General features: G+C 48.5%; 3 protein-coding genes across 3 annotated transcripts; 1 reads left to right on the forward strand and 2 right to left on the reverse strand.

Moving 5' to 3' along the window:
- Nucleotides 1-5,445: 5,445 nt before the first annotated feature.
- On the reverse strand, nt 5,446-6,421 carry DEU56DRAFT_514964 (uncharacterized protein). The gene is made up of 4 exons (XM_041346593.1): nt 6,241-6,421; nt 5,871-6,188; nt 5,628-5,810; nt 5,446-5,563 (listed from the first exon to the last, which is right to left on the reverse strand). Exons 1-4 carry the CDS (start codon nt 6,255-6,257, stop codon nt 5,494-5,496), a joined length of 588 nt encoding a protein of 195 aa, XP_041213400.1. The 5' UTR covers nt 6,258-6,421; the 3' UTR covers nt 5,446-5,493.
- A 91-nt stretch (nt 6,422-6,512) lies between these two features.
- DEU56DRAFT_907941 (uncharacterized protein) lies at nt 6,513-7,180 on the forward strand (the record flags this gene model as incomplete). The annotated part of the gene is made up of 2 exons (XM_041356943.1): nt 6,513-6,547; nt 6,598-7,180. 2 exons carry the CDS (start codon nt 6,513-6,515, stop codon nt 7,178-7,180), a joined length of 618 nt encoding a protein of 205 aa, XP_041213401.1.
- A 7,571-nt stretch (nt 7,181-14,751) lies between these two features.
- Nucleotides 14,752-16,601, reverse strand: DEU56DRAFT_907944 (uncharacterized protein; the record flags this gene model as incomplete). Its single annotated transcript, XM_041356944.1, has 3 exons — nt 14,752-15,117; nt 15,164-15,853; nt 15,912-16,601. 3 exons carry the CDS (start codon nt 16,599-16,601, stop codon nt 14,752-14,754), a joined length of 1,746 nt encoding a protein of 581 aa, XP_041213402.1.
- Nucleotides 16,602-17,204: the final 603 nt, after the last annotated feature.

The following is a 17,204-nucleotide window of genomic DNA, read 5'->3' on the forward strand; positions in this document are numbered from 1 at the left end:
CTCGCGATGATTTCCTGGAACCGACCTTTGCCAGGAGTGCGTCTAGGTAAATAAAGAATTTGCCACTAGGAGCGAGGAACTCATAATTAAACATAGACCACCCCGGGCAACTCATTGCTCTCGGATGCGAATGGCACATCTCATCACTCGGTCGGTCCTACTTTGTCAATCACAATACTCAAACCACGTCATGGACGAAACCAACACCAGAACGTCCACCAGGGAGCGTGGCGCCGGAGTGTGTTATCGAGGGTCACTCCAAATGTATATGGAGCCTTGCCTGCTTTGGTATCAGTTGCAATATCATGAGCGCGTCATCTGATGGCTCAATTCGTCAGTGGACAAGAGAAGGAGAGCCAGTGGGGAGGCCTTGGAATGATGGCGACGGAGGAGCGGTGGGCCTAATAGCAATGTGCCCAAATGAAACTATGGTCGTGAGTGGAAGCACAGATGGGAGGCTACGGTTGTGGAACATCAAGAAGGGCAGGATGGTTGGCGACCCGTGGGAAGGGCGTAATAATGCAGTCAGGTGCCTCGACTGGTCTCCCAATGCCCTGGAGATCGCAAGTGGATCGCAAGATGGCACTATACGACGCTGGAATCCGGATACTGGCCGGGAAATAGCGTCACCAATAGAGACCGGCCATGGTTGGGTGTTTTCTGTCAAATACTCTCCATGTGGCGACAAATTCACCAGCGGCGGCGAGGACAAGATCATCTGCGTGTGGTCAAATGGTGGCGAGCTGCTCATGGAGATCAAGGGCCATGAGTCCACGGTGATGTCGTTGTGTTGGTCCAAGGACGGCGCGCACATATTCTCTGGGTCACGTGATAGCACCATCTGAAAATGGCGGTCGATTGATGGAGAGGAACTCGTTGTTCTTCAGGGTCATACCAACGCCATCAGATCCCTGTGTCTGTTACCTGATGAAAGCCATATCGTTAGTGCATCACAAGACTGCTCAGTTCGCATCTGGGATCTCAAGTCCAACCAGCAAGTTGGAGATCCACTCTTGCACGATGATGAGCTATTCGCTGTTGCCATAGTTCACGATGGAAAATACATTATTAGTGCTGGGTTGGGTGCAAAGGTCTATCTATGGAGCCTGGAGGCAGCACTCAAACAGCAGAGTGTTGACAAAGTTTCCGTGCGTATGCTCAGTGCTGCTGTCAGCATCTTTTCTAACGGACGTCGGGTCTCATTCAGAGTGACGCAAAACGCAAGGCAAGTCATCACTGTCTCTTTCGCATTGTATCTCAGTTCGTTACCAGAGACGTGCAGCTCCATCTAGAGATGTGCGCCAATCAGTTGTACACAACCTAGTCTTTCACTCATTTGTCTTACTAGATGTTTGTCGCCCCTCACATACTACCTACACAGAAGGCCAACAACAGAGGCTTGGCAAGATATGTAAATCTAATTATTTATTTCTCCAGCTAGGCTTGCTAGCTTAACATTGATACAGGGTGAAGATTTCTGGGGAAATAATGCAAATCCCTCAGCTCCGCTTGCAGGCCCAACACCTCCCCTTGGTTGGCATAGTGTTTTCAATTCCCTGCACTTTAACACTCGGACTGCAAATATGCCACAATCAATACCGCTTGAGCCCCGGCGGTGGAATCTCAGCCTGTTTCGTGTAGGAAGGTCAACACGCACTGTTGACGTGGCTCCAGGTCGCAAGAAAAATGTGAGTGGCTCGCCATCGTTCGTTATTGATATCAATGAAATAAACCATTTGCAGAGGATTGCCATTTCCCCTCCCACTGCGGCAGAATTGGCCAGAGCAGAATTGACTGCAGCTACGCAACATGTGAGTGGCAACGAGGCGGGCAGTTCAATGCAAGAAGGTCAACCTGCGCTAGGGACACAAGTGTCTCAAGGACAACTGACAGAAATACACGGTTCAAGCGGTAGGACGGGAGAAGCTTCCTATGTAGTTAGGTGCTGTGGATTGTTCTTTAGTTGTGGTCATCACACCTCGCACGAGTCGTGAGGTCATCTGTTGGCGTTCTCGAAAATTTCACTCTTCCCTCTTGTGGGCGTTTACGGACTATTTCGCACCCAGTCGCACACCGCACTGCTTTGTGTGAGCGCCGCATTTTACGTTTTAGATGAAAACCATACAGCTCAAGATATTGCATTGTTCAATATAGTCGGACAGCGACAAGTATCCGTCGAAAATGTTTGGATTGTTTTTGACAACATTATGGTATCGTACTGTAGTTTCATTTACGCAGAGAGATATTGCAGTCTTCAATATAACTGGACCACGACGATGCACCTAGTAAGTATTCGTCGAAGGTGTTTGGATCGTTTTCGACAACAATTGAGTCAGTGGAGTATGATTAGTGTTACCACGAAGCGAACTGAAGCAGATCGAAGAAGAAGAAAGTTGAGACAATTCGGAATAAGTTTTGAGCAGACGACCTCACGACTGATGCGAGGTGGGACGACGACCAAAAAGTCCGCAGCAACTGACTTCGTAGGAGGCTTCTCCCATTGTCCCACCGCTCGAGACCTGTGTTTTTGTTGGTCGTCCTTGAGATACTTGTATCCCCGGTGCAGCCTGAGGTTGTCCTGGTTGCATTGAACTGCCTGCCTCGTTGCCGTTCGTATGTTGAATAGCTGCAGCCAATTCTGCTCTGGCCAATTCTGCCGCAGTGGGAGGGGCAATAGCGATTCTCTGCAAATTGATTTATTTCAATGATATAAAAACGAGCAATGGGAGCCACTCACGCTTTTCTTGCGACCGGGAGCTACATCGACGATCGGTATAGAACTCCCTGCATGAAACAGGCTGAAATTCCAACGCCGGGGCTCGAGTGGTATTGATCCTTGCTCATTTCCAGGCTGAGTGCTGAAGCGCAGCGAACCAAGCAAATTACGCCAACGATGGGCAGATGATGGACTCGCAGACGCAGCTGCGCGAGGAGGCGTGTTGTTTGCATCGGCGTCCCAGAAGTCCTTTCCCTGAAACAGTGTCAGAGTCGCAAAAATTCAAGAACGAAAAACTATACTGACATATTTCGCCAAGCCTCTGTTGTTGGGCTGCTGCTTAGAGACCAGACTGGCATTCAAGATCTACCAGGATGAATAAACAAAACGTCAGGGTGTTCACAACTAATTAGCGCACATCTCTCGGTCGCCCAGCCCGTCCCTGGTGAAGAAGTGAGATACAACGCGAAAGGGAAGCACAGACAACTTGCCTTGAGCTTTGCGTTGGGCTTTTTATTATCTGCATGCTGAATGACAACCAAAACCGTTTAGGAAAGACATTGACAACACATAAATACACTCACTTGATCTTCACCCTGATGCTTCAGCGCTGCCTCCATGCTCCATACATAGATCTTGCCATCCAATCCAGCACTGGCAATATATTTTCCATAACAGGAGATTGCAAGAGTCGTGATTTCGTCGTCGTGAATGAGTGGGTTTCCGACTGACTGATTGGTTTCGAGGTCCCAGATGCGGACCGAGTTGTCATATGATGCGCTAACAAGATGCCTTTCATCAGGGGAAAGACAGATAGAGTATACACCACTGTTATGATCCCGGAAAACAACAAGCTCCGTCCCATCAATGGATTGCCACTTTCGGATGGTGTGATCGCCTGATGCAGAAAAGATGTATGTGCCATCTTTGGACCAACACAATGACCTCACTTCGTAGTCATGTCCATTAATCTCCATGAGCAACTTGCCGTCGTTTGACCACACGTAGATCATTTTGTCCTCGCCGCCACTGGTGAATTTGTCGCCTCGTGGAGAGTATTTGACAGCAAACACCCAACCATGACGGGTCTCTATCGGTGGTGCTATTTGTCGGCCAGTATCCGGGTTCCAGCGTCGTATGGTGCCGTCTCCCGATCCACTTGCTATCTGTAGGCCATTGGGAGACCAATCGAGGCACTCCACTACACCGCCATGCTCCTCCCACGGGTTGCCGACCATTCTGCCCTTCCTAATGTCCCACAGCCGTAGCTTTGCGTCTGAGCCTCCAAATACGACCATGGCTTCATCCGGAGACATTGCCATCACGCCCACACTTACTCTATCATCAACCAAAGGCTTTCCTACTGGCTCTCCATTTCTTTTCCACTGACGAATCGAACCATCGTCCGACGCGCTCATTATATTGCAACTGGTACCCAAGCAGACAGCTTGAAGGTTCCTTATGGGTTTGGAATGACCCTTGATGATACGTTCTGGCGTCAAGCTCCCTGGTGGATGTTCTGGTGTTGGCTTTTTCCACGACGTTGTCCAAGTATTGTGATTGACGAAGTAGGACCGACCGAGTGGTGAGATGTGCCATTCGCATCCGGGAACGAGTCGTCCGGGCCGATCTATGTTCAACCATGAGTTTCTCGCTGCTGGTGATACATTCATCGCTGACCTAGGCGCACTCCAGGAAAAGGTCTGTTAAATGAAACCATCCCAAGTGTGTTATCTTGATATACCACTTGACTATCCAACAGCTCGAACTGCCACCATTCAGGAGGTAGAGCTCCATCCCCGCCTGCTCCTTGTTGAGTAAGTCATTAGCCATCACAACGCGATTACTCACCTTTCCAACGTGCACCTTGGCGGTGCTGTGCACCATAGCGAGGTGGATCCTTCTCTCTCGTCCGAAGAGGTGCACCAACTGCCGGTGAGCTCAACACCACTCCTCGTTCTCCATCTCTCCGATTTGCTGATCCGCTTAACTGGGCCTTTGGGGGCGCCATCACAGTGATGAAGAAAGTTTTGAAATGCGGCTGTGCTGAGGGGACAGTGTACAGTGGATAATGCGCAAAATCAAGAGCGACGAGAGATGGTGGAAGTGATGAAGAGACCTGCTAAACGGTCGGCTGTGCATGCTGTAGTTGCAGCTGCCTTTTTCAACCGTATATCGATGGCAGTGCTTTGAATGTCACAGGGGCAGTTCCAAGGCAGTTCGATGTATTTCTGTACATTGCGCGAAATTCGTCAGCGAGCGTCAAGATGTGAGGATTGCAGTGACATGCTTAAGTACTACTTACGAGGGAGGCGCCTTGCTCATATATTCATTTCAATCGCGGCCTGCGTTCAATGGTCATAACACAAGGATTTGTCAGGGCGTGATACATGCGATGCAGGCTAATTATACGCTGGACCTCATGCCATGGATTTGACAGTGTAGGAGATCACAGTGGCTACGTCGAATGTGATGCTGGTAAACCACCTTCAGTAGTACTGTTGAAACGCATATAGCAGTCCTTGCCAGTGGGCGTACAATTGACGGATTTAATGGACAACGACTTTGTTTGCCCGACGCCGGCAAGAATCATCGAATGGCCTGACGGCACCCTGGTTTGCCGTGATACTCATTATCAACGAGATTCTTGGAATAAGAAGATGGTTGACACGTTCGAGTGATGGGATTAGGACGAGTAGACGGTGGTAGTGTTGTGAGGATAAACCCTGCGTGATGGCATGGTGAGCTCGCCGTATTATCGGGACTAGAAGATGACATTATTGTGACAGATTGAAACCTCGAAATGCTTGCGAAGAGGAGAAGATGGTTTGCGATTCGCTTTGAATGCTGCAGTGGAAGAACAGGAAAATTATGTTGGATTCTTCGCCAGAGTGCTAGAGGTCGAGAGTACCTAACCCTCTTTCTCCCTACGACGACGCAAAGCTTCTCCCAGCCTACTGGCTTCAATGAGCACCCGCACCAAACCCAAACTTCATGCTCACTCTCAACAAAGATTGGCAAGACGCAAAGAAAAGGATACAAGATACTGGGCGAGATGTATTGAGGTGAATAAGTACCATTGCCATTTAGATGCCTGTATATGGGGGTAGCTGTAAGCAAAGTAATTAGTCGTAGATGGTGACGAGGGGCATACATTGCTGGGGAATATGATCTCCCTGTTACCGGGTTGTGGTACAGGGCACCATGAGAGCTTGGGAGGTTGTGAGAAGGGATGTCATAATACTGGTTCATGTAGGCCGCCGGAGGACGCTCGTAGACATTTTGTGGCCCAGGTGCGTTGTTAGGCATCATTGGAATATACATGTTGTCATGTATTGTATTGGCTGTTGGAAGTTGTGGACGTGCTGTATTGTCCATCATGGCAGTGTTAAACTGTGTATGATTGGCGGTGTAGATGGACAAGTTGGCGACGTGGCTCGACGAGCCAGGAAAAACAGTCCGACCAGAATGGCTGATCACGGTGTGAGATGATCATTATGAAGAGGAATCAGTGGTAGACTAACCGTAACTCGAGGTTCATCGTATTCGAATGATCGTCATAACATGTATTTTCAGATACCGCAAACTCATCATTGGGGGGTATCGTCGACTGTGGCGTTGAGTGAGATGTCTTTGAGAATTATCGGTTTAATGTGGAAGGACAGTCCGAGAAGTACTACCATGTTGATGACGGGGGGCGGTACAACAGACATCGTGGTATAGCATTGCTCAGTTGGCTGCTGAGTAGTCTGACGTGCTTGTCCTGTGGAAGAGCAATGAGGGAATGTAAAGATAGATGGGTAGTGCTCAACGGTACCAGGCATTGGGGGAGTCAACAATGGGTAAGAGTTTCTACCAAATCAAGTAACTCACTTTCCCAGGCATCGCAGAGCCTCCCCATGCCTCCCCCATCCATTAGACTCTGAATACGACATAAAGGGACTCAAACCTGACATCCCCATTCTGGGCCCTTTCCCAACCCGTGCTGACCTCCGGAATATCCTCCTCCGCGAAGCCCCAGTGCACAGCAAAAAAGTCCTAACCCTCGTCAGACTCTATTTCGTCTACGTCCATATTCACTTCGCGTACCTGGAGATCAACCTTTTGTTCGTCTTCGATGGCGATTCCATCCACTACCTTGACATGGCCGCGGAGCTCGACCAGACTGGAGAGAGCATCTGTGGTCCCGAGTGGGTTGTCGCAAGAGACCTGACTGTCTATGAGACTGGCCCCGACAACATCGAGCGGTTCAAGTTCGGTTCGAATCTTGCCGAACAACTGCAAGTTTCGTCTCGTAATGTCACGGTGACAAACCCAAACAAGCAACGCTATTCACCCACTCCCAGAAAGCACATTGTCCCTGTAGGACATTCTGGTTACCACGCTCTGACGCGGAACGACGCAGCTACAGCACATCCCAGCAGATTTACAGTCAACAACGGACTCGTGGCGTCTGCCCAGTGATTTGGACAGCAAGGGCGCATCAGAGAACCAGCGAGAAGAGATACTGTCTTATATGGCATTATATCGTCATATATAGGAAATGATTCAAGAACTGCCAAAAACTTACATACCCGTAGATCGTCGGGAAAACTGATGGTGTCTGTGAAGTTTAGCTTGACACTAGCGAAATCACATGGAGCGTCAAGAGATATCGTGGTGCCACGGCGCATTAGGAACGCACAGCAAATACATATTTCTGGGCTGAGACCTTATAAGTACTGTCTATGTATAAAGCGAAGTGATGACTTTCAGTGCAATCATCCCATCCTGAAGTGAAACAATGAGGTTCACCTTATTCACGACTATACTTATGTCTGCTGCAGTGCTGGCGGGCGTGGTCACGGCGCCGGACCCTAACGGCACGCCATGCGCCCAGAAAGGTAATCACCTTGAGCTGTTTTGACGTCAGACCGTGTACTTATGGGTGCTTGCAGAGTCATTTGGGTGCGAAGTAGTCGCAGGTTATAACAATGGCTGGGCGTTTTCGTTTTACTGTACGGAAGATAGCACTATTATGGTCATCGAGGATTGCTCCTGCGCGACTTGCTGTGTAACCCCTGAAGGCGCAACTATAGGCCTAGGCCCGGGTGGGCCCGTCTGCACAGCCTGAGGAGATGGAAGTGCAAGCCTGCTTCTTGCTTGCCGTGTCCATAATGTCATAGTGATACAGGCACTGGGATGGCTGCATGTCAGACGAAAAGGTGAGCCCGCTTCTTGCTTGCCGTGTCCCATAATATCATAGCGATACATCACAGCTAGAAGATGTTAGCCATTTGAATAACAGCCTCAAAACTCACGGCTCAAGTGGTGGAACGGGAGAAGTTTCCTATGGAATTAGGTGCTGTGGATTGTTCTTTACTTGTGGTCGTCCCGCCTCAATGCATTAGTCTGTTGACATTCTCGATAATTTTTGCTCTTCCGTCTTGTGGGCATTTATGGACCGACCGCGCGCGAAAACACATGCCTATAAACATTCATCGAAAGTGTTAGCAACTTGAAAGTTGTGCCGGCTTAGAATAGATTACATAATTAATAATCAAATGGTCCTCAATGCTCATTTTCATTTCTCCCTGCTGGCATGAGCTCGTCTATGACATTCCTAGATACTGCCAGTGTACGACGATTGTACAACGAAGTCAATCGTTCGGAACTCCCACGATTTCGAACTTCGAAGTCGCTTTACTTCGACGGCAACTCTTTGTAGGGAAGCACAATCCAAGGTCTTGCTTGTGACTGGCGTACTTCATGATCAAATACATCGCAATGTAACAACGACAGCCTCCTTATCTTGGCGCTCACTGACGAATCTGGCGTAACTCACGCACCAAGATGTATCAAACGGCCTAAAGATTCGAAACACTGCCATCAAGTTCCGATTGAAACAGGCCCTCAATTGTAAATACGGCATGCACAGCCAACGATCTTCACCTCTCCCACTATCTATCCTTGCCCTCAACTATTGATTTGACGCATCATCAGGGTTCGCATTGCGGTCCATCTGTCTGTAAAGCACGGCGCCGTCCAGATACTTTTTCGATCATTGTCATGCTCCGAAGAGTGGTCGGGTCAAGCACACCAAAAAGACAGAGAATGGTAGAACGAGAAGTACCTCTAGGCTCGCCGGCATTCGGTGCGCCTCTTCGGACGAGCGAAAAGGATCCGCCACCATATGGTGCACAACATCGTCAGGATGCACTTTGGGAGGGTGAGCAACCGCGTACTAGTGATGGCTACTGACTTACTCAACAAGGAGCAGGCGGGAATGAAGCTCTACCTCCTCAATGGTGGCAGTTTCAGGTGATGGATGGTGAACCACACTATGAAGATGGCACATTGGCAATGGGTTCATGGAGCCGACCTTCACCAGGAGTGCGTCTAGGTGAACGAAGAATGTATAATTGAGAGCGAGGAACTCATGGTTGAACATAGATTATCGTGGACAACTCTTTCCCGGATGCGAATGGCACATTTCACCACTCGGTCGGTCCTACTTCGTCAACCACAATACTCAGATCACATCATGGACGAAACCAAAACCAGAACGTTCACCAGGGAGCTTGATGCCAGAGCGTATTATCGAGGGTCATTCCAAACTCATAGGGAGCCTTGCCTGCTTGGGTACCAGTTGCAACACAATGAGCGCGTCGGACGATGGTTCAATTCGTCAGTGGACAAGAGACGGAGAGCTAGTGGGGAGGCCTTGGAACGGCGACGGAGGACCGGTACCGTCAATAGCAGTGCATCCAGATGAAACAATGGTCGTGAGTGGAAGCGTAGACGGCAGGCTACGATTGTGGAACATCAGGAAGGGCAGGACGGTCAGCGACCCGTGGGAGGGGCACAATGCTGCAGTCAGGTGCCTCGACTGGTCTCCTAATGCGCTGGAGATAGCAAGTGGATCGCAAGACGGCACCATACGACGCTGGAATCCGAATACTGGCCAGCAAATAGCGACACCAATAGAGGCTGGTCATGGCTGGGTGTATGCTGTCAAATACTCTCCGCAATGCGACAAATTCACGAGCGGCGGTACGGACAGTATAATCCGCGTGTGGTCAAATGGCGGCGAGCTGCTCATGGAGATAAAGGGACATGACTACAATGTGGCGTCGTTGTGTTGGTCCAAGGACGGCGCATATATATTCTCCGGGTCATTCGATGGCACAATCCGAAAATGGCGGTTGATTGATGGGGAGGAGCTCGTTGTTCTTCGGGGTCATACTAACATCGTCAAATCCCTGTGTCTGTTACCTGATGAAAGCTATCTTGTTAGCGCATCACAAGACTGCTCAGCTCGCATCTGGGACCTCAAGACCAATCAGCAAGTCGGAGATCCACTCTTGCACGATGATGAACTGTTAACTATTGCCGTGTCTCCCGATGGAAAATACATTGTCAGTGCTGGATTGGACGCAAGGATCTATGTATGGAGCTTGGATGCAGCACTCGCACAGCAGGGTGGTCTCATTCAGAGTGACACAAAACTCAAGGCAAGTTATCTATGTCTCTCTTTCACATCGGATCTCAGTTCTTTACCAGGGACGCGCAGCTCCATCTAAAGACGTGTGTCAGTCAGTTGTGCACAACTCGGTCTTTCACTCATTTTTATTGATAGATGTCCGTCACCCCTCGCGTACCTAAACAGAAGGCCAACAACGGCTTGGCAAGATATGTAAGTCTAATCTTGTCTTTCTCTAGCTAGGCTTGCTAGCTTAACATTAATACAGGGTGAAGATTTCTGGGGAAATGATACAATTTCCTCGGCTCCGCTCGCGGACTCATCGCCTCCCCCTCATTGGCGTAGTTTTTTCAATTCCCTGCGCTTTAACACTCGACCTGCAAATATGCCACAATCAATCCCGCTCGAGCCCCAGCGTTGGAATTTTAGCCTGTTTCCTGTAGGAAGGTCTATCCGCACCGTTGATGTAGCTCCCGGTCGCAAGAAAAACGTGAGTGGCTCGCCATTGCTTCTTTTGATACATTGAAATAAATATGTTTGCAGAGAATTGCCATTTCTCCTCCCACCGCTGCAGAATTGGCCAGAGCAGAATTGGCTGCAGCTACTCAACATGCGAGTGGAAATGAAGCGGGCAGTTCACCGCAACAAGGCCAACCTGCAGCGGGGGCACAAGTGTCTCAAGAACGACCACCCCAAACACATGTCCCGACTGACGAGGTGGGAGACATTCCCTATATAGGAGTGAGCTGCTGTGGTCTTGTCTTTGGTTTTCGCCGTCCCGCTTCGCATCACTCATAAGTTCAATTGCTGAAACTGTCAGCTACTTACCACCGTCCTTTTGTTTATTAAGTTCTCGCGTATGTATACCAGTCAATGTGCATGCACGAACACATTTCATACCACCGGCAGGTGGTTTAGCTTGGTAGTACAATTGAGCGGGTTTGTTCGCACAGTCGACCGTATATGAATTTTGCTATGACTTTATACCCTTGCACGCACCTCTGATCGTTGGCCTTTTAAACAGAGTGCTATTGGATTCGCTAGCGTAACGTTATATGATCCACGTATCTTTCGCCCTACTTTCTATGGAATTGTCAATTTCTATCGTTGAAACATCAGGCGTTATCCGACGAACGAGGCAATTTGGTGCGCATGGTTCGGGTTGACTTTCGAATTGACGAATCAGGAGCAATTTCCTTACCAACAGAAATCCTTCTGGTGCGTCGCGACATTATGATTGGATGATATAAAGGGAAACCCCATCAGTATCAAAAATCTTTAGGACGGGCAGTTCTGGTGATTGGTCGTGATGATACCCATTCTACTTCTGCTCGCCTATGGTCTCACGTTCAGGGAGTGGATTTCAACCCACACCATTCAGGCAAGGAAAGTCTTTTTGTCGCTCGACACCGGAGGTCACCAGCTCACTTCTATAGGCTGAGCAGCGCAGTTGTATGCCGAAGCTCCGTATGACGTTGTGACACCAAGATGATCGAGAGCTAACTACGGGAACACTGCTTTGGCAGATCCGGAGTGACGGCCAGACAGAATTTCATCAAGGTGATGTAGGTGCTCAGGTAACTTAGCAGTATCTATCTGTCTATCTATTTGCAGGCTCACTGCCCAAAGACGTCATAGTTGACAGTGACTTTGTTGTTCCTTGCAGTCTGCCCCTTGATCTTCTGATATTTCTGGGGTCATTCTGATTCTTGCACAGCCTATAGCCCCCTTTCTGCCATGCAATGATATGTCAGACCATCCAATGTCAAAAGATACTGTGAATCTGAGATACGTACGCGTCCAAATCCATGCCCCCTTTCCAATTAATTGACAATGTTTGCGGTGATCAATCAACGCCCTGATAAACAGATACTACAGCTTTCTCTACTATTTTGGTAATGAAGGCGCTAGTTCGTGGTATATCTCCACGAACTCCATCGTTTTGTATTCATCAAGTTCTCCAATCCAATTTTCCAAATATGGCCGTAATCTCAAATGACCCCGTTTGGTGGGCTCTAATACATTGGGATCGTGTTCTCAGCTATTTTGTAGGTTCGTGAAGTCAATCCAGATGATGATAATGCTGGTGATATCTCACTGTCATTGATTGCGGTTTCACAGTGGCATCATATACTGTTGTGGTGTACGAGTGGGGTGAGTGAGATACCATTCAGTGCTGGAATCATTTATTTACATATACGGTATTCCAGTACTGAGATTCGGACAAGAGGTATGTCAGTGACATTAACGGCTCAGCCGACTCATTAAAAATCGTTTTATAGGTAGAACTGGTCTGGGTGAGCAAAATCCTATATCAGAAGCAAACGGGATATATTATAAAGATGATTCCGGACAGAGGCAACACTGGTCCCTCATGACTGTTCTTTATATTGGTGTACGTAGTTCATGTTAATTTGTGAGCGCAGCTGACAAGTTGTGCTGACTTTACAATATGCTAGGTGCGCTACATCGGGCTACTATCTTTAATGTACGTTTGCAACTTGAAGGCAACATGACACCGCACTGTGCTAATAAGCCGGCTTTCGCAATCAGCACCAACGTGCTGTGTACGTATCATCAATTCCACAGTGTTCGTCTCTTCTGACCAGTGAAATTCAGCAACCATCATGACAGTCTCGATGACAGATGCAGTGCGTATTTTCCACTGATGCCTGCCATGTCCTTCCAACTACTCACTGCACTCCTGCATAGGAGTGAGTGATATTCTCGATCAGTTTATCTCTTCAAGGTAACAATATCAACAGTTGTGAGTTCATTAGAAGCATTTATTTCAATAATGCACAACAGTAATTGGGTTTTCAGGCACTATCCTCTGGTTCGTACAGGTATGGACGCCTGTCGTCGTCAATGCCATGCTGGGCGGTGAGCTGCTCGGTTGTTGTACCTTGCTATTATTGACATCACTAAAACTTGATGCAAGTCATCATCATGGCTCGGATACTTGCCATGTATCAGCGATCCAGGAAGATATTCGTCTTGCTCGGTGTAGTCTTGCTGACTTGCACGATCGCCTCCGGAGTTATGATAGTAATAGCAAACATTGGTGCTACAGGGAGTAAGTCTCGATTATTGATGAAAGCCTCAAGCACATGATACTCATATACGAATCATTACCAGATGAATTCATCCGTTCCGGCAACCATCAATGTGTTGTCTTCTCTCACAGAGGCAGGATGGCTCTCAATAACGAGACCTTAATACCTACTTTTGTATGGGAGACCCTCGCCTTGTGTCTTGCACTCTGGATCGCTATCAAACACTTCCGTGAACTGCGACAATCTTCGACAGGATCGACCCTTGGACACTGGGTCACGGTGTTAACAAAAAGTCACGTGTTATACTTTGTAGCGTGAGTTAGCTTGGTGATAAATTTGGATGTATCTTGTTTCACTGAAATTCCACGTTTGCTAGTTTTGTTGCTGTTTCTTGCTTCAGCTTCGGCTCGCTGACTCCAAATATCATTGTGCGTTGATCCTTGATCGTCACTGCAAGTGCATCTAACAACTCCTTTCATAGTACTCGACTTCCATGGCAGATAATATTTACTTCGGCGTTCTTCAAATTGTCCAGCCCATTCAGATGTTTGTGCTAGGACCACGTCTCATCCTTAGCATTCGAGAATATCACACTCAGCTCATGGCCAGCTCTGATGAGCGTATTGGCATGCATGTAGTTGTTTTCCAGGAGCGCAGACACGTATCAGCCTGCGGTGGTGTGTAACATGAGACAAGATTCTGGCAAGTGATCCCCGCCGGGGTACTGTACAGGGATCATGTATATTACTTATGTATATTGTATTTGTAATTGAAATCGCCATCTTCATTTTGTTCACTGTCCTCGAAAGCATCGTGGAGGGTTTCCAGGAGCATCTGCAAAGCTTCTTCAAACTCTTTGAAGGTCTTCTGAACGATCCTGAGAGTATTGAAGTTCGTATAATGACTGTTCGGTGCGCTGTGCTCTTCGACTGATCGTAGGTAGTATGCTAATTCCGCTTCAAGGGCTTTGGGTGTCATTGCCCAGTACATTGACTCTGATGAAAAGGCTGACATCGTGCGTGAAAATCGTGTTTCTTGAAAAAAAAAGTCTCACTAGCAGCTACCTTTAAAAAACAATCACCTGGGATCGAGAGACGTAGGTGGTGATCGCAATTGTGCGCTGTTGAATTCGCGCTGGCACACACAGCGCTAAGTAGTATCGTCATAAATACGATTGATCAGATAATGAATCGTGTCCGAACGTGGTAGGACTCAGTGACGCACGCGAAGAGTAATTGATCACTGCGGACTGAATCTGCAGCAAACCGTGACATGAAGCATGGTCGGCGCGTAAAGGATACTGGATCCTCACTAGATAAAGGTCTACAACTCAAGTGAGGTGATACGTGGAATAGAGCTCCCTGGACTGGACAAACTTTACAACGAGCTAGACAGCGTGGCCCGAGAAGGGGGGGGGGACTGGATTCTGCTGACAGGTAAACAGTAGTGTATTGGAGTCGTATTCAACGATGACTCACTTTCCCTCTGTTGTTGGGGGCGAAGTGCACCGACATATATCATAGTTTACTCTGCAAGGGCATTTCATCGCCGTGAGGCTGGCCCAGATACCACAGCGTCGCATCCTTGAGCTCACGCATCCACTCCTGTACGGTCTCCTCGCTGAAAACGTGCTGGTCGTAGGAAGTAAAATATTGCAGCTGCTGGTGTGCAAATGTTGCAGCAAGATAGAATTCCCCAGGATGCGCATGAATATGGGCGCGCCAGTGCTCAATATGGAGTCGTGGTATTTTGGCATCCTCGATGGCATCAGTAGGGGGCGACCATGCTGGATAACCGGCCAGATGGGGATGGGTCGTACTACGCAGTGGTGACAGCTCCTGGTCGAGAGGCAGAGGATAGTACAGTGGTATCACGGTCTCCATCTGCAAATGTTCAGCTGGTTGAATATGGATTATGAGAGCCACTGACATTGCCCAAGGTGGATCCTATTTGTGTGATAATGGGGTTTAAAGACTGAACGGGCATTATACCTTCATGGTCATCCTCCGGGAGACCGCCATCGTTCATCTCTAGCCACTTCAAAGCAACTTCCCTCGTTGAAGCAACTCGATCGTGTCCAGCGGTGCAAATGTCAACGAACCGGGGGTGCTTGAAGACTTTCTGAGCTTGTGCCTTCACATTAGCGCACCGAAGAAGAAACCGGTCGAAAGACATGAGCGCCGGGAAGTCCGGTGCCCCATCGACAAGTTCCAGCTTGCTTGCATCCCCTTTAGACATCTCACCAAGGGGCATGAACGGAAGGTTATACCAGAAGAAGCTGATGTTGATACCGACATCGCCCGAGCCGCCCGTCTGAAACCAGTCCATGTCTTGGTACGGGCGCAAGTTTAGCCCCCCCGTGAAATGCATGGGTTGGCGCTTCCTGTATTCCCATTCTTCTTCCAAGATCTGGCCCCTGAGGTACCGTCGGCATAGAACGCGTGCCAAAGCCACTTGGCTCAGAGCATAGCACGCATTGTTCATGGTGATGTTATGGCGACGGCAATTGGAGAGAATGATGGAAGACACTTTGCTAGAAAAAATAGAGACATGGCTGCGTGATTTCGCAGGTGTACGAAATGTGGATTGCCTGAAGTTTCCAGGGAGCGTTTGACCACCCTGCCCCAATACTTCAGCTTTGTTACGACGCCACTGATTGAGAAAGTGGAATGCCGACCTTGAATTTGGACATCCACACTGTGAGGATTGCATGGCCTAAAGCCCGCCTCCATCGTCGTTTGACAAGCGGAAGATCCCCATAACTCAAACGACTCTCTAAGGGCTGATACGTATGCACTCTTTCGCCCAGAGGAATGTACGGTGGTTCAATCCGAGATGACAGCGTGTCTAAGAACGTCCTGACAACTGTGCTAGTGGACGGGGCATCCGTGACGCAGTGAGCGACGATAATCACGATGTGGAAATGATCATGCCTGTCTGTTCGGCGCAGAATGTAAATGCGAGCAAGTAACTGAGATGAAAGAAGCCGCTGTCCATCCATGATATCGTTTATGAAGCATTCAACATGGTGAAGCGAATTGACCTCCTTGAATGTGACATCATCAGGCCGAAGATTTGCGACCGCTTCTTCACGCAGAATGAAGCGTGAACCAGATTCATATTCTTGCACTTCGGCCGCAAGAAGGGGAAAGCGTCTTTTGACAGATGCCCAAGAACGCATGACATTCGGATGCGAATGGATGTCTGAGTCATTTGATTGCGTGGTGCGAAGGTGTACGTGGCCTACGATGTCTGCTGTGCTGTTAAAAACGCTATCCCAATAGAATGATGATTCAGTTGTTCCAAGTGGACGAAAGAAAACGCGTTGGCCTGGGGAAGAATCTAGTGACGTCCAAGGAGATGTCATAACGAAGCCGACAGTAGGTCTAGAGGAAATTGCGAGGGACGCAAAGCAGGTGATAAAGGGCTCATAGATGAGTGGACTATAAGCTCTCTTCGAGAGAAAAAACTAAATCCAAGAGGAAAGATCGTGACGACAGGTGAGTCATAACAGGGATTTTCAAATCCCAAATATTATCGGTCGTGGGCGGGATGTACATGGCCGTTTTCCTCCATTGCATAGTGGAAGGTCAGTAAAAACCTATCTTCTGCTGTCGTGTCGCTAGGGTTCTGCTGTCAATGCTACATAGGTCATGCCCAGAGCCACCAGTGACTCAGTGAAGACGTACGATCTACAAATTTAGCCTCTGTCCTGGTGTAAGGACCTCATATTGTGAGCTCTCTCGGGATCTGTGAACCATATATATGTTAGACTATGTTCCAGATATAGATTGGGCCAAACACATGGGAAGGACTGCGAAGGACGATTGTCACTCACAGCAAACCGACAACTTGGTTGAGTTGAACGCAGTCTTTCGTCTTTCGACCATTGTATGTGCTTTGGAGTACAGACAGCAGAGTCATCGAGCGGGTTTTCTCTATCGTCAGATAACTAGTCAGCCTTGAAGAG

This window comes from Suillus clintonianus (assembly GCF_016758775.1).
Source record: "Suillus clintonianus strain FC179 chromosome Unknown DEU56scaffold_7, whole genome shotgun sequence".
Lineage (NCBI taxonomy): Eukaryota > Fungi > Basidiomycota > Agaricomycetes > Boletales > Suillaceae > Suillus > Suillus clintonianus.

Coding starts and splice junctions, on each gene's coding strand:
- DEU56DRAFT_514964 (XM_041346593.1), bottom strand. Junction 5,811..5,870: donor AGATCATATTCCCCAGCAAT/GTATGCCCCTCG, acceptor CCCCATATACAG/GCATCTAAATGGCAATGGTA. Junction 5,564..5,627: donor GTAGGGAGAAAGAGGGTTAG/GTACTCTCGACC, acceptor CTTCCACTGCAG/CATTCAAAGCGAATCGCAAA.